At 35.3% G+C, this 15,788-nt stretch overlaps 1 protein-coding gene and 1 long non-coding RNA gene across 10 annotated transcripts in view; one reads left to right on the forward strand and one right to left on the reverse strand.

Moving 5' to 3' along the window:
- Positions 1-15,788, forward strand: part of si:ch211-120j21.2 — a 238,426-nt gene that overhangs the window by 53,393 nt on the left and 169,245 nt on the right. For 5 of the 8 annotated variants that reach the window (XR_015497801.1, XR_015497802.1, XR_015497809.1 and 2 more), the window contains one exon: positions 10,340-10,567. The exons of 1 other annotated variant lie outside the window; for it this stretch is intronic. This is a non-coding gene — a long non-coding RNA (si:ch211-120j21.2). Of the gene's footprint in view, positions 1-10,339; positions 10,568-13,595; positions 15,513-15,788 lie in introns of those variants that run through there. 2 more of the 8 variants (XR_015497803.1, XR_015497810.1) reach the window with 2 other exon arrangements.
- The window catches only part of trabd2b (TraB domain containing 2B), a 102,306-nt gene continuing 95,902 nt past the window's right edge, over positions 9,385-15,788 (reverse strand). The window contains exons 6-7 of one of the 2 annotated variants that reach the window (XM_087263662.1): positions 10,317-10,562; positions 9,385-10,217 (exon numbers count right to left, since the gene is read on the reverse strand). In XM_087263662.1, the coding sequence (XP_087119788.1) occupies positions 10,001-10,217; positions 10,317-10,562 (463 nt within the window). In that variant the 3' untranslated portion in view covers positions 9,385-10,000. The remainder of the gene's footprint in view (positions 10,218-10,316; positions 10,563-15,788) is intronic. The other variant, NM_001270477.1, reaches the window with a different exon arrangement.

Raw genomic sequence — 15,788 nt, forward strand, 5'->3', positions numbered from 1 at the left:
TTTATTTTTTTTTACAAATAAAATATTTAAATCAAGCCATGTTTCAATGTTAAGGACGTGCTTCTAAAATTACATAATTTATATAATGAAAAACAATATTAGTGTTTTTTTATATACTTAATAATTTGTGGTATGGAAGCTTAATCCCAGCTTTGTGGTGGACTCTGATAAAACAGCTTTATTCAGCACCAAACTGGCTCAAAAAATAATTTCAACACTTTATATTTTGTGTATTAGCTATAATAAACACAACTAAATGTCTCTCTGTAAATAATTTTCAGGTTTAAACTATGGGATGCCTAATTTGTAATTTTTATTTAAGCTTCTGTAAAGCGTTTTATCCATCTTGGTTGTTCTCTTATGTCGGTTGACAAATGGTCTTGCAAATGATTTTAGTTGAAGAATGAGTGGTACAAAGCTGTGTTCAACAGCGCCTCCGAGTGACCACAGAATAGGTTACAATGCCCGAATAGTTCCCGGGACACGCCTCTAATTCCGGTTAAGTTTATCTCTTCTGAAGCGAAAAATGACCTATACGCCACATAGGCCTACTGTTAGACAAATATAAAGATAGGCTTTAGATTAGTCACAGTTTGTTGTAACATCAATGACTAAGTAAATCTGTTTTAGGGATTAAAAAGATAAGCGTTGATGATTTTAGGCTATTACCATATTTATTCTATCCTGTTTTTAATCGAGTATGCCAAGAGCCAATAATAATAGTATCCTAAATGTTTAAAGCTAATATATTGCCTGCTTGAAAATAGATAAATTAGTTTTACTGTTGTGTTGTAAATGTTGAAATGTGACATTTATAAGCAGTTTGAACTGTAGGCTATATTAATAAATAATAGTCTATCTATCTACCTATCTGTCTGTCTGTCTGTCTGTCTGTCTGCCTGCATTCGTGCGTTCCGGGAGGGGTTGCTGGAAATTCAGCTGACACCGTCACATTGTCAGATCGCTAAACCTAGGCTACTTGAATTCCCTCTCCTTTACCTCCTACTGCAATAGGGAGGGATTCGTCGTTTTAATTAAAACACAACAACCTTCTAGTTTAAAAGTCTGCCCTCAGAGTAAATTCCCAGGAGACGAGGCTCCTCCCAGGTAACAGGTTTAACGGCGATGTAGCCTACTAAATGCACCTGTCATGTGAGAGTTACAATAACATTTTACAATCCCCATCTTCTAGGGACACGCCATAATGGCAATCCTCATAACTTTTTAACAGACTTTTTGTTTGTACGATGTTGCATAACAGCTAAGACGATTATTTTACAAAGACAGCTATACGAGAAAGCGCGTGTGAGCGCGAGACAGGTCAACTACGCGTATATCTTCATTTAGGCTACCTCATAAAAAACGGCACTTAAGCACAAGGACACTAAAATTATTATGGCAATCCGATTTAATATTCAAGTTAAACTAGGCTGTATAAACTAACACATAATACAAAAAAGTGAACAGCTGAAAAGGTTATTTCGAAGCCTCGATTAAGGAGAGTCAAACTGAAACGCTTCAAGTCCGTGAACATGAATCACTTCATCCTGAAGACCTAAGCATCTCTTTATGCAATCTGAGGCTCGCCCCTCAATTAGCATCATTGTCTTTGATCTATGGAAGCATATGAGTAGCATAATTCAATTCAAAATGTAATATGCAAAATGGCAATACATTGCCATTTAACATATTGCATTGCCATTTTGCATATTACATTTTGAATTGAATTATGCTACTCATATGCTTCCATATTGATCAGCACCTATCGTTAAATTTAAACCCATTGGCACTCTGTTACCCATATGTGACACGCCGCGTGAGTGGCCGTGCGACCAACATTGATTTGATAAATACAATTATGACATTGCACAAAGACCTGAATATCCATTTCTAAGGAGTGGCGGGAGTGTTTTTCCCGCCACATACAGTACGTCGCCCTGGTAACGGCGCTTCTAGAATGCAGATCAGGCGCTCTTCTGCTCTTGTGTTCTTCTCAGCAATCGAGTTTGATAGCTGTCACTTTTGTTCAGAGGAAAAGGGGGCAGGTGGAAATTACAATGTGCTCCGAAACCATCGCCCAGATCTTTTTCCCTCTCTCCAGTTCTGAATTGATCAATTTGCCTCCTTTTTTTTCTTTTTTGCCCTTCCACTTACAAGCGCCAGCGTCCTATAAAACCGCTCACTTAGGCGCGCGCGGCGGCAGCGGGAGAGAGGTCAGTGTTATCCAAACAGTGCCATCGGGCCATTTGCTATAGCACCCTCCAGCCAGCAAGCCGGAGGAATCAGAGCCCGTCACTTCAATCAAGCTTACAAGCACAAGCTGTGCACAATGAATTTATAATGCCAAGAGCAGAGGAGCAAAATCACACCAGAAGAGCAAGGGAGAGGGAAACGGAGAGAGAGAGAGATGGAGAGTGTAGGAGGTGAAAAGCATTACAGAGAGAGAAAAAGAGAGAGAGTATTGTGCTATCGGTGTCAATGGCTTCTATTTTGCTTGTGGGGTTGCTTGTTTACAGATTGAAATAAACAAGTGATTGTTGAAGGTGAGGAAATAGACTGAGCAAAGCGAGCTGTAAATAGGGACCTGTTGTCATTGTGTGTGTACATTATGTGTGCCAACAGTATTAATTTGCAGTTGGGTGTCTGATTATAAAGGTTTTTTTTTTTCAAAACGTGGCTGTGTGTTCTTAACACTATGCATGTAATCATAATGTGAGCGAGAGTGTGTGTCAGGGCTGTTTGCTCATTTTACTCCCGGCTGCTGGCCTTTGACCACATTAAGTTCTTAGTTATTGGCTGCTCTTATCATGTCCTATCAAAGAGAGAGGGAGACATGTACATGTTTATTTAAAGAAACATAAGGGGAACAAAATTTAAAAATTAATTATATAAAGTGAAAATGGCAGAAGATGTAAGGACAGAGGAGGAATAAATAAAAAAAACAATTTAACCTGATTGCAGTTCCTCGTTTGTACTCTAGTTTAAAACAAAATAGAAACTAGTCAGCCTTTGGCAAACAGGATGTTTTTATGAGACAGCAGTGCAATTACCTGTTACCTTGACTGTCTCGGGTTTAAGAGCTTGTCGGCCTTGGGGTTACCTAGATACACCTGGGAGGTAATAAAGATCTTAAGTTAATGGAGCTAGTGAGTTTAAACTAAACCCATTCAAACTTAGTCTTCGGGCTTCAGGGTCCCAGTTAAAGACAAATGTGCTCAGCATAACTGAGTACAACCCATTTTGAAAATGAATATTTTCATTAATTTCTCAGTCAATGTTTTAGTAACCAAAAATATTTAGAAATTTAAAGATAATGAAGCAAAATATTGCGAAAAAAAACTACCTATAAAATTTAAACTAGATTTTTCAATTTATTATTATTAATTATTTATTTATTTATTTAATTATTTTGCTTCTTGATTTTTCTTCTACAGATTTTTCTATTACAAAAATTTGGGTGTAGTTTTTGGACCGTTTTGTTAGATAAGCTCCAGATTTGGCTTCAGTACTGACTAATACATATGCACAAATATAATATTGTATTGCTTCCTATATAAAATATGAATTTAAAAGATTTGTGAGAGGTGTAGGTTACTTATATGCTGACCCCTGTACATGCAATTGCTGTTTCCATATGGACCGCACCCTGCGACACTTACTGTGATATTTCAAACAGGTGTTTGGAGAGTGACTGAAGGGAACATATTTGATCGCTTATCTCTGCATGCTTCTTAAACTTATAATTTGCATATATGTGTGCCTGCGTGTGTGTTCGTGCATGCACAATATGTGTGTTTACTGAGTGAGCACTTAGCATTAGTTAACAGGCAATAGCTCCACAAACACACATACACCCCCCTATTAGCGCTGTTTGATCAAATTTAATCCAGGCCCATTTGACCTCCACCTTCCCTATGACCTCTAGCAAACTCCCCAGAGAGATGAAGGCTAAGGTGTGTGTTTGTATGCCTTGATGTCTGACTAAAGAGTAAACGTTGATGGTCAAACACACATACCCTTTTTCTTTCACTCTGTCTGTTCACTTTCAGATCTCCTTCCTCCTCCCTATCCAGTTTTCTAACACCCATCTTTAAAAACAAAAAGAAAATAATTGTTTTATTGCTCAAGTTCTAAGTGTGAATTTACGAGCTTGTTGGAGATCACAGTGATAGAAATAATTACACCTTAATGACAAACTGCTCCTTTAAATGTTTTTGCTTCTTAGGAAATAATTAAAGAAATTTTATTCAAGCTCAATTTTAGCTCAAAAATACAATAAAATTTGAGAACAATACATCTTATCGGTAAACCTTTTTATTTCGGAGCCTTTTAGGGTCAAATGGTGCTTCCATTTGCTTTGTAGTCGAAATTGTGTTTATTAGAATTAGAATTCATTACGGGGAAAGTATCTTTATCTAATCATATTTGTTTCTTCCATTTCCCCTCTCGCTGCCTCAGTTGACAAGCTTTCATATGCATGTAATTATAAGACATCATTATGCGGTGATTGTCATCGCTAGAGCATCAAAGACAGGGATCCCCGCGTGCGTCTCTCTCTCTCTCTCTCTCTCTCTCTCTCTCTCTCTCTCTCTCTCTCTCTCTCTCTCTCGACGTTCTCAATTATTTATTTATTAATTTATTTATTTAGAATAAATTTGTTAGCGTCTGTTTTTGAGTGCACTCTCTCAAATTCACTCGGTTTCAAAGAGAGCGCGTGAAGTGCCCATTGTTCAGGAATAATGAATCGGTGAAACGTCGAGAAAACCTGTGAACCACGATACTCAGACCTTTCTTACGTCGAGCTTTCTTTTTTTCCTATTGAAACACTTTCTCCCTGGGTGGCAAAATATTTATTTCATTGCGCCGCGCAATTATTATGAGTTCTAGCGACATCGACTGAGAATCTGATTATTCAACTTTAATTTTTTGTTATTTAAATTTTGATATTGCCACAGTCATTAAAAAATCCGTGGTTATCATATTTATTATGTTTCCAATATCATCGTCATTTAATGTTTAACTTTGAACATGGTAAATGTTTAATTCAAAATGAAAATTCAATCGAAAAAAATATCCAGTATAAACATATGCAAACAATTATATTTAATAAACAAATACATTTAGTTGGACAAATGAAATTTAATTCCAGTAGAATGTGATGTAGCTAAAAAATATCTACAACATTTCGATGTTATTTATTTACCTAAATTGTAGATGAAAATGCTAGCTATATATCAAATTTAATTAATAGAACTCGCCAAAGGACTCTACATGATATTTCATATTATTTTATATGCATATTCATATTGTTAAGCACACAAATAGTGTTCAGCATAATTGAGGACTCCCTATTTTGAAAATGAATATTTTTATCCATTTCTCAATGAAGGCAATGTATTTTGGTGCATTTAAACAAAACTAATTAGTAAAATAGATATATTTATTAAAATGATATTTTAACCACTAAACATATTTAATTTTAAAATGATACAATTGAATCCAACCAAAATAGTGCAAAAAATATTTACAACCTACAAAATTTTAACAATTTTTTAATTTTTTTTTTTTTTTTTGCTTCTCTTGATTTTTCCTCTTTTTAAATTTGTATTTAATATCTTTCTATAACATATACATTTTGGTGTACTCGTTTTTGGACCTTTATCGTAAGTTATTTTGTTAGATAAGCCCCAGATTTGGCTTCAGTACTGACTAATCTAATGTTTATGCACAAATATAATATTGTATAGCTTCCTACAAAAAATATTATTTATACGATAGATTTGTGAGGGTTGTACTTATATATGCTAAGCACTATATATACATTATATATATATATATATATATATATATATATATATATATATATATATATATATTTATATATATATATATATATATATATATATATATATATATATATATATATATATATATATAATTTATTGAGTTTTTTATTCTTATAAGGTATTACTTCAAAGTTTTTTGTACGCTTTGAACCTCTTGTAAAAGATATTGCATTGAGACAGCGAATGGTGGTTTATTCTTGCAAATGTTCTTGTTTTACTGTCTGACACCCACACAAAAGCAAACCAAGCTCAACGGAATCATCTTAGCATATAGTCACATTAGATCTACAGAATAATGTATTGTGTAGTAAAACAATATTATCAACATTCTATAAAATCAATAAAGCCATATTTTTTTCAAGGTGAATATTGATGCAATAATGTGTTTTCCCAGACCTTCTTTTTAAAAGCACTGAAATAATAGCACTTATTTCAAATAATGAATTGCCCTGCATTAAAGGAGAACTCTTAAGAAGTCCTTTCAATGACAGTCCCCCATATAAGGAACAAGCTCCCCTTGCATTTTAGAAACATGTCCTTGAAATCTTTTATTGATTACATGGAAAATAATATTTAGTCTGAATCTGTTACATTTGAAAGACCTTGAGTTTATATCCATTGTGTGCGAAAGCTTTTTCTTTCGTTCTGCTCAATTAGAGCTGCGCTAGATATATTTCCAGAGAGCATTTAAGGGCCCTAACATAACCATTTTATGTATAAAACAATCTATAATTGTAGTAGCAATTGTGATTTGCAACTACATTCAGCATCTTTTCAGTTTGTAGCCTAGACGAGATGCTGAAACCACTCCATCTTGGTCTGGCCCTGATGGGCCTTAACCTTGGACCATATGACCATGCAAACGGGGGCTTTAAAGCTGAGGGGGTCCTGAAGGTGTGTGGGCCAAGTCATGCCTTTCACATTATATGCTTTAACATGGATGGCAAATCCAGCACGGTTAAACAAACTTAACCTTCATTTGTGAAGCGGTGCAACTCAAAGGGCAGAAAACGACTTGTGAAAGTAATTACCGCAAGGGAAAAGCAACAGGGGGAGTAGAGAGAGAGAGCGAGACAGAGTGGAGGTAAAGAACAGAAATCATTTAAGATGAAGAGGCATTTTTAATGAGTTTGCTCAGACATTGATTTTCCCCAGTAATCTTTTATTAATATGCAGTGGGTGTCCTGTCCCCGAGCCCAGGGAGGGGTCACAGGCTGTCAGGACCCCTACTCCCTCAAATAACACCCCAAAGCCCAGGGAAAATGGTATTTTAGCAAAGGCAAACATTGTCCTGTCTTGGCTTAAGGGGCGAAAAAGCTGTTTATTTTAAAACTTGTTCCTCTCTGTCTGGATGAGTAAGGTACTTTGAGGAAGAGCGACAAGAGGATAAAAGAAATGCATAAATCCATCTATAGCTTTGCATATTAATTTTATTTATTTAAGTGAAGTTGTACATGTTTAAACGTCTTCACCTGGTTGCAGTATCACCTTTGATAAAACAAAGACAAACATATTTACAACTGTGCAAAACAAAAAATTGTATTAGTGATAACTGTGTGAATAATAATTGTAATGTGTTGGAAACAATTGAATTATTTCCTTTCTTATATTGATTCTAACCAACTATAATATAATTTAACAATACACATTGTGTTTTGTGTCAGAGCTTTCTTGATTTTTTAAAATGAAAGTTTTTTTTCATTTAAAATTTAAATGGACAAATTTTAATTATTAAAAAGCAAATATTAAAATGACAGTTTTCTAAGCTCACCTTAAAATTAAAAATGTTCCTTAAAATTAGTAGAAAATTGTTTTACAAAAATTACATAATGTAACCTAAGAATATAAAAAATATATACACCTATTAAAATGTTTCAATGTCTCAAAGGTAAAGATTAGATCACGAGTCCGTTCCGTTACAAAGGTGTTGTCTGCCATCTAGCGGCTCAATGGCAGTATCGTAACCCTTGTGCATCCTTAAGGGTGATTATGTTGGCTCTAAAAGTCAAACATATTGTTTGGCAAATAGTATTGAATGTATTTCTGAGCACTGCAGGCCAAATGAATGAATGAATATTGTATAATTATAATTACCTATGAATTATGGACATCAGAGTTTGTTTTGTATTTAAATTAGAAATATGGATGCATGAGGTAGTTTTATTTTTATTTTTTGGTAATGCCTTTAAACATGCATGCTATTTAATCATTGATTAAGACACTAATAATCTTTAAACTTATGACCTGTAACCTTATTTTAAGGAATATAATATTTCCCTATTTATTAAAGACCGCAGTGACAAAACTTTGTCTGTGATCGCGTGTAAAAAAAAAATTCCCGTGGGTTTCCTTCGGGTGCTCCGGTTTCCCCCACAGTCCAGGCATATTGGGAATTGGATGAAAAAAATTAATGTCTGTTTGTGAATAAGAGAGTATATGGGTGTTTCTCAGGCATCCGCGCAAAAAACATTAGAAAAAATGGCGTTTCATTCCGCTGTGGCGACGCCTGATGAATTAAATACTAAGCCGAAGGATATAGTGCTTTTTAATGAAAGAAAGGGAGAGCTTTATAATGCTTTTGACATTGACATTTGTGTCCACTCTCTTCATGACTGTAAAAGGAGGGTTAATGAATACGTCATCGTTTAGGCTACTCATGTCATGTTTTTTATTTCTTTCTGGTTGTTGAGCTAAAAAACGAAAGATAAATAACTACACAACTTGTCCATTAAACGGTGTTTAATATTCCGCATGGTTAATAAGCTATGTGGTATCTTTTGTGTCAAGAACAAATTGAATTCAAAGCCCTTACCTGGCTATTTTCCTTTTACTGATTGGTCACATGACACGCCAGAACACCAAACGCTGAACCAAAGGCGCCATCTTTGAGTTGAGCAACTGTTGCAAACGTGAGTGTAAAGTGTTGGATTTGAATACACTTGCACATGAAGAACAATCAGACGATATTCTGCCTGATATATGTGTTAATGTTTCACAGTAGAAAATTATATTGCTTTTGAGCATGATGTGGGCGAGTGAAGACAAAATTAGCCTAGTTCTGAATTTTCTTTTAGAGCATATCTGAATTGGACAAAATATATAGGCCTAGGCTATGATAAATGTTGACTGTATAATTTATTTTTTACAGTTGGAGAAAGTAACTTTTAAAAGTACTATACAATATTTAGTCACTTTGTTTTAAAAAAAGTAACTAAATGTTTTACTTGATTGCTTTTTAAGCAAGGTAGGCTGTGTTAAAAATGTAACGTTTCCTAATACTGTTTATGTCTCTATTTATTAAATCCCTGAATCAAATGAGCGTTTACAGTTTAACTTGCAGAAGTGCAAAAAAGGTGGAGCTCAAGCTCAAGCTCCCCCTCGCTGGAGCTCAGCTCGCCCAAATGGCTCTGCAGCGAGCACCACTTGGGTTATATTTAACCTAACTCATAATATATTAAGCGCCACTAGAGGGCAGCATAGATGCGTTGAACTTAGTCTCATCAAACCTGAACACATCAAGAGAAAGGACAAATCAAAATTGTTTACATAACTTTGTTGACTTTAATACTTGAGAAATGCATGAAAATATACTCTTCATGAAATAATAAATATAAAATTTCTGTATGAACAAATGCACAATTTACAAAATATAAGTACCATCTCTGTGAACTATTAAGTCATTTAGTTATCTGCCAGTGACCATACCACATAATAGCAGTCTCTATTATATCATACTGATCATTTGGTATATTTGTTTTTGCCCATTTCACTCATCAGAAAAAAGGACATTCATATTTTGCTGTCTGCACTCATGGGGCAAAAGGGTACAGTCATCTGGGAATTCACATAAAAGTACAATCTGATTCTCATGAATCAACTCTGGCCAGAGACATTGCATAAGTATAACAAAATGTTCTAGCTTTTCTCTTATTGTTATTCTTAGCAACTACTATTTTACCAGATGCAACGATTAGAATTACTCACATTCGTGTTGTGTTACATACTGCGGCAACTAATTTATTGTAGGCAGACACCCAAAAATTGATCTAAGCAGTACCTAAATGTACTTAACTGCCATTTATTTTTACCACAGACGAAGTCACTCAGATAAAATTCTTGTTGGATTGTGAGCTTCCAAGAGACCCAGTTCCTCTTTAGGAAGCAAAAAGCAGTTGTGAAATGAGACAGGCCAAAAAACAAGTCAGCGCATATGTTGGGTTTGGAGCAGCGGAGTCAAGTGCGCTGGGGTTTGTGGGCTCACTGAGAGGCTTCAGTCTTTCTCTGAGTCTTTGTTGCTGTTCCTGTCGTATCTGAGGAGGCTCCACCGTCACATAGCCATTGGTTATCCTTATGCTTGGGTGTGGAGTCGTGCTGCGGTCAACATGAAAACAGAAATGTGTTTTTTATTAGTAAAAAGCTTTGAATTTCCTGCCTTGGAAATGTGGTTTCTGCCGAGTGTCATGTCCTCACCTGTCTCCTATGCGCACCCACAGGTCGCTGAACAGCCGAGGTCGACTGTGCGTATGATGGGTTTTACGAGGATGCTTGTAGCGGCCAAATTCCTCTAGCTGGCTGAGACTGTCAGGCAGCAGCATATGGGAGAGTTCTTCCTGGCTGATCTCCTCCAGCTCAGGAGTCTCTGATGTCCATTCTGTCACTGACTCGAAGCTGTCTTCGGTGGGATTCAGTGTGGTCGCCTCCCGCTCAGACCAGCTCCTTGGGTGAGAACATGTGGAAGTTATCAAGCCTGTGGCATCATGCAGAATTTTAATGTGAAATAGTCTAAACAATGGTAGTTTATTAATGTATATTTTCTTCAATATTTATACTGGCAGTTAATGATGCATCATACATCTTTATCATATCAGTTATCAGGTGATATTGGTTATATATTAGTCCATTTGACATTTAATTGGCAATAGCATTTCCCCACATTTTAAACATGGGCTGTTTAAAACTACATGAAAAAATGTATGTGAAGAAAGATGAGTGAATTCACATTGATAAGAGAGTAGTATACAAAGTATCAGGATGACTTATTACTTCCAGTGAGATTCTAAAATGTGCAATTATATTATATTATATTGCATTATATTATATTATTTTATATTATATTATATTATATTGCATTGTATTATATTATATTATATTGCATTATATTATATTATATTATATTATATTATATTGCATTATATTATATTATATTATATTATATTGCATTATATTATATTATATTATATTATATTGCATTATATTATATTATATTATATTATATTATATTGCATTATATTATATTATATTATATTATATTATATTATATTGCATTATATTATATTATATTATATTATATTATATTATATTATATTATATTATATTATATTATATTATATTATATTATTATCCAGCATATGTTTTAAGCAGCGGAAGCCCTTCCAGCCGCAAGTCAACACTGGGAAACCCATACACACTCTTTCACACTCATGGCCAATTTAGCTTATTCAATTCAACTATAGCGCATGTCTTTGGACTTTGGGTGAAACCGGAGCACCTGGTGGAAACCCACGCGTACACGAGGAGAACATGCAAACTCCACACAGAAATGCCAACTGACCCAGCCGAGGCTTGAACTAACCACCTTCTTGCTGTGAGGCGATCATGCTACCCACTGCGCTACCATGAAGCCTTGTATTATATTATATTATAATTTATTATATTATATTATATTATATTATATTATATTATATTATATTATATTATATTATATTATATTATATTTTATCACTTTACAAAGTGACACAAAAAATATAGTACAAATATGTTACATTCATACCAAATAATTTGATGGTTTACCTAAAGCTAAAAATTCTGTCATTTTTTATTTAACTTTTACTTGTTCCAAATCTGATTGAATAGCGTTTTTCTGTTGAACATGAAAGAAGATATTTTGAAGAAAGTTGGACACCTGTAACCACCGATTTTCATCAATTCCAAGTCAATGGTTACAGGTATTCAGCTTTCTTTAAAATTTCCTCTTTTAGGTTAACTCATAGGGGTTTGGATGAATTTAAGGGTGAGTCAATTGTTAGTGGGTGACACGATGGCTCAGTGGTTAGCGCTGTCACCTCACTGCAAGAAGGTTGCTGGTTAGTCCCGGTTTGTTTATATGGCATTTTTGTGTGGAGTTTGCATGGTCTCCCCATGCTGGCATGGGTTGTTCCCGGGTGCTCCGGTTTCCATGCACTATAGCTGAATTGATTAAACGAAATTGGCCGTAGTGTATGTGTGTGAATGTGAAAGTGCATGGGTGTTTCCCAGTACTGGGTTGCAGCAGGAAGGGCATCCGCTGTGTAAAACATATACTGGATAAGTTGGCAATTCATTCTGTGAATGAAGGCAATCCCTGATGAATAAAGGCACTAAGATGAAGGTAAATTAATAAATTAATACATTTTTTATCATTTTTAACTTTTGGGTGACCTTTCCCTTCAAGTCTTCTAAAGCATTTTTTTTAAACAGCCTTAATAATTTAATACATTTTTTTTAGCAAATCTCCAAACTGGTATCTTAATTGTTATACTGTATATCAGGGGTGGCCAACCCTGTTCCTGGAGAGCCACCTTCCTTCAGATTTCAGTTGCAACCCATATCAAACACACCTGAACCAATTAATTAGGACCTGATAATTACTGGCAGGTGTGTTTGATATTGGTTGCAACTGAAATCTGCAGGAAGGTGGCTCTCCAGGAACAGGGTTGGCCACCCCTGTTGTACATTATATCATTGAGATAGCTGAAAATGTGTTTCAACATTTAAAGTAATTTAATTATTTAGTATATTTTTCATTAGGATTTATTTTTATAAATGCATCTAATATGCATCTGTCATTTTTACCTGGCTGGATTGAATATAAATTTTGCTTTAAAATGATTTGTTTTGGCTTTGTTTTTAATACAACAATTTTTTTATCCATTTATAACATGGAAATATATTTCTGTATATTGGTACCAGTCAAAATACACATGAAGCTTATTCGAGAACTGGGCAGTGTCAGGAGACACCGTTGAAGTACTGCAGATAACAACCTAGTCGTGTTTCAAAAAAGTTCTGGCTTAGTGTGTGCATGTGCGTGTGTTTTGGAGATACTTCGAACTTCAAACGACATCATATCAACCTTTCAGCTTGCTAAGAATTTACAAAGAGCCAGTGAGGTCAAATCTACAATCTCAAAGTCTTGAGCCCCCAAACTGATATCATGGACTTGCATACCAATCTACACTGTTACTAAATGCTAGGATTAGACAATATTGATCTTAGTTTTATTTTTTAATATAACAAAGTTAAAGATTATAGACATCCAGAAATACATGTGTCTATAGTGCACCAGTAGGGTGTAGCATTGCCCAAGACTGTGCCCCTGTATAATTGTCGCCTCCGGCTGGTGAGTGCCCGCTGGGTCATTTCATCACAGTAAACATCAGCCAAAGCCATGCACACTGGGTAAATATGACGACATTTGGTAAACCGTACTTCATTCCTGACTGCCTCATTGTGGTTAAGCCAACCAGCCGTGTTTAGTACGTCCATGAAGTGTTTTGTTTGGTTTGAATCTCGTAATCACCCATGTGTGCACCACAAACATACTACAGGCCTCGAGTTTGTGGTTCATGAGCTTTTAGTAAACACATGTCCGGCTGCCATTGCATGTTGTTTTATTTGCCCATCATATCACCTCATTTTTTCACTTTACAGTGGAGAGAAAATGCGGGAGGGGAGCAAGAAAGCTGGAAGGGTTTGTGTTTCTAAACCACAGTCAGTCCATCATTCAGCCGCTCCATCCAGCTGTCAGCTTGTTACCAAAGCCACTGTCATCATCTCCGGCAATCTGAGAAGCCCCTCACGCTCTCTGTCCCTGCCTATTGCACTTAAAGCTTCACAGTGTGCCAAAGGAAAACGTCCGCACTAAAATTTACAACAGGAGGTTTTTCAAACAACAGCGGCTGGATGTTGTGGCTGTGGTTGGGTGCTTTTCGAGTTCGAATTGCCTTTATGGGACCATTCACTTACTCTGCGTTCTCACTTTTCCATTTTCGCCTTTGTTGGGTGTTGGAGCCATTACAGCTATTTAATGAGTACAACCTACACAGCCTTTGGATCACCTCCTTCCAGCTCCCCTGAAAGCCTGTTGAGTAATGGTACAAGTATGCCAACGATGGAGGTGGGTTGTCTTTGTTTGTGCAGGCATTGCACCCCTCTATGCAAGATAAATGGGTGAGACCTGAATTGGCGTATCGCTGGTCTGGCCCACCTCATCATGGTTAGCAGGGGGAGATCAAAGGCATAGTTTAGCTCTGTTTGCAGTTTAGCACAGTAAGTGGAATATCCTCCTGGTGAATTACAATGTGCTTGGGGTTTCGATGTGGTGAAATACGATGCATTGCAGAGTTTGTGTATGTAGTATGCGTCATTATATTCAGGCCCACAGTATATTTGGGAAGGTTTGTTGTTTAAATAACTTTATAATTATTACGTGTGGGCAAGGTGTTGGCATAGGAAGAAAAAGAATTAAGAGGTTAGGGGAATATCAGTGGGGAGAAAAGGAGGGGTGAGGGTTGGATTAGTCTATTGTGAGAGAACTGTAAAGCCGAGAGCATGAAGCAAATTCAAATTTGAATCAAAGAAAATAGGAATAAATTTAATAGCATACAAATACTAAAAGGTTGTTTTTTTAATGAAAATCGAAAAGTAATTGAAATCGACATTCAGAAACTGTAAGCCATCTACAGGTCAATTTTTTCAATTACTTTCTCTGCCAAGTATGAAATCACTGACCCTGCTTTGTTAAGGCTGATTTGTACTTCTGGGTTGAACGCACACATATTTTCCAGTGCAGCCTTTGAGCGGTCGCATACATGCACAAATTTTCAAAAATGTAACTACACATCGCACGTTTGCATCACAAGAGTTTATTCTACTGCTTATTTTCTACTTTTGAAAACTTCGAAAATAACTTATTTTGTTTCCAAAATTACAGGTTAAATTCAATAAAAGTTGTTCAATACATAATTCATAGATATTAGATAGTGTGTGTCTCCTTCAATTATTTTAAAAGCAAGTACTGCACCCTTCACCCAAAAATCTCTTACTTGTGAGCATATTTACTGTACAAAACCTGTCAGTGAACAATAAAGGCAATAAATAAATAAATAAATTGTTCATTAATTGTAAACGTGTAAAAACGTTCAATTAATAGAGATTTTGATTTAAGGCTGAATCATCCAGCCCTAGAACATGTAGACTGATGAATTGAAAGGGAAAAAGTTACTAGCCTCAATATAGAGAGCTTGTGGGATAGATTTTTTGTATTGTGGGATGAAGTCCTGTACAGTACCTGCTGAATTCTGTTGCCCATAAAATCTTTTCCCATCATGCCACACTTTAATTAGGGCATACTAGTCACTACTTTGGTGATAAAATGGCAACTATAGAAATGTGTACTTAATTCAGTGTGTATTTAGTCATATTTAATATGTAGCATAATCTTTTTATTACCAGGGTGGAAAAACACTTTATTTCTCAGAATGCATTACCAGTTGAATTTCCTTGCAGTTCAGTAAATACTGCTTGTTTGGTGTATATACATTTGTGTACATATGCAATGTTTTTGTATAAATAGTGTGCTCACAACAAATGAAAAAAGAAAAAGTACTGTAGATGTTTTATTTTCATAATATACACTGAAAAAAAGATTCATTACTCAGTTAAATTTGCTTGTTTCAATTCAACCTATATACAGAATTATTAGCCCCCCTATTTATTTTTTCCCCAATTTCTGTTGAATGGAGAGAAGATTTTTTTCAACACATTTCTTATCATAATACTTTTATTAACTCATCTTCTAATAACTGATTTATTTTATCTTTGCCACGATGACAGTAAATAATA

Source organism: Danio rerio, chromosome 8 (assembly GCF_052040795.2).
Source record: "Danio rerio strain M-AB ecotype USA chromosome 8, GRCz13ab, whole genome shotgun sequence".
Lineage (NCBI taxonomy): Eukaryota > Metazoa > Chordata > Actinopteri > Cypriniformes > Danionidae > Danio > Danio rerio.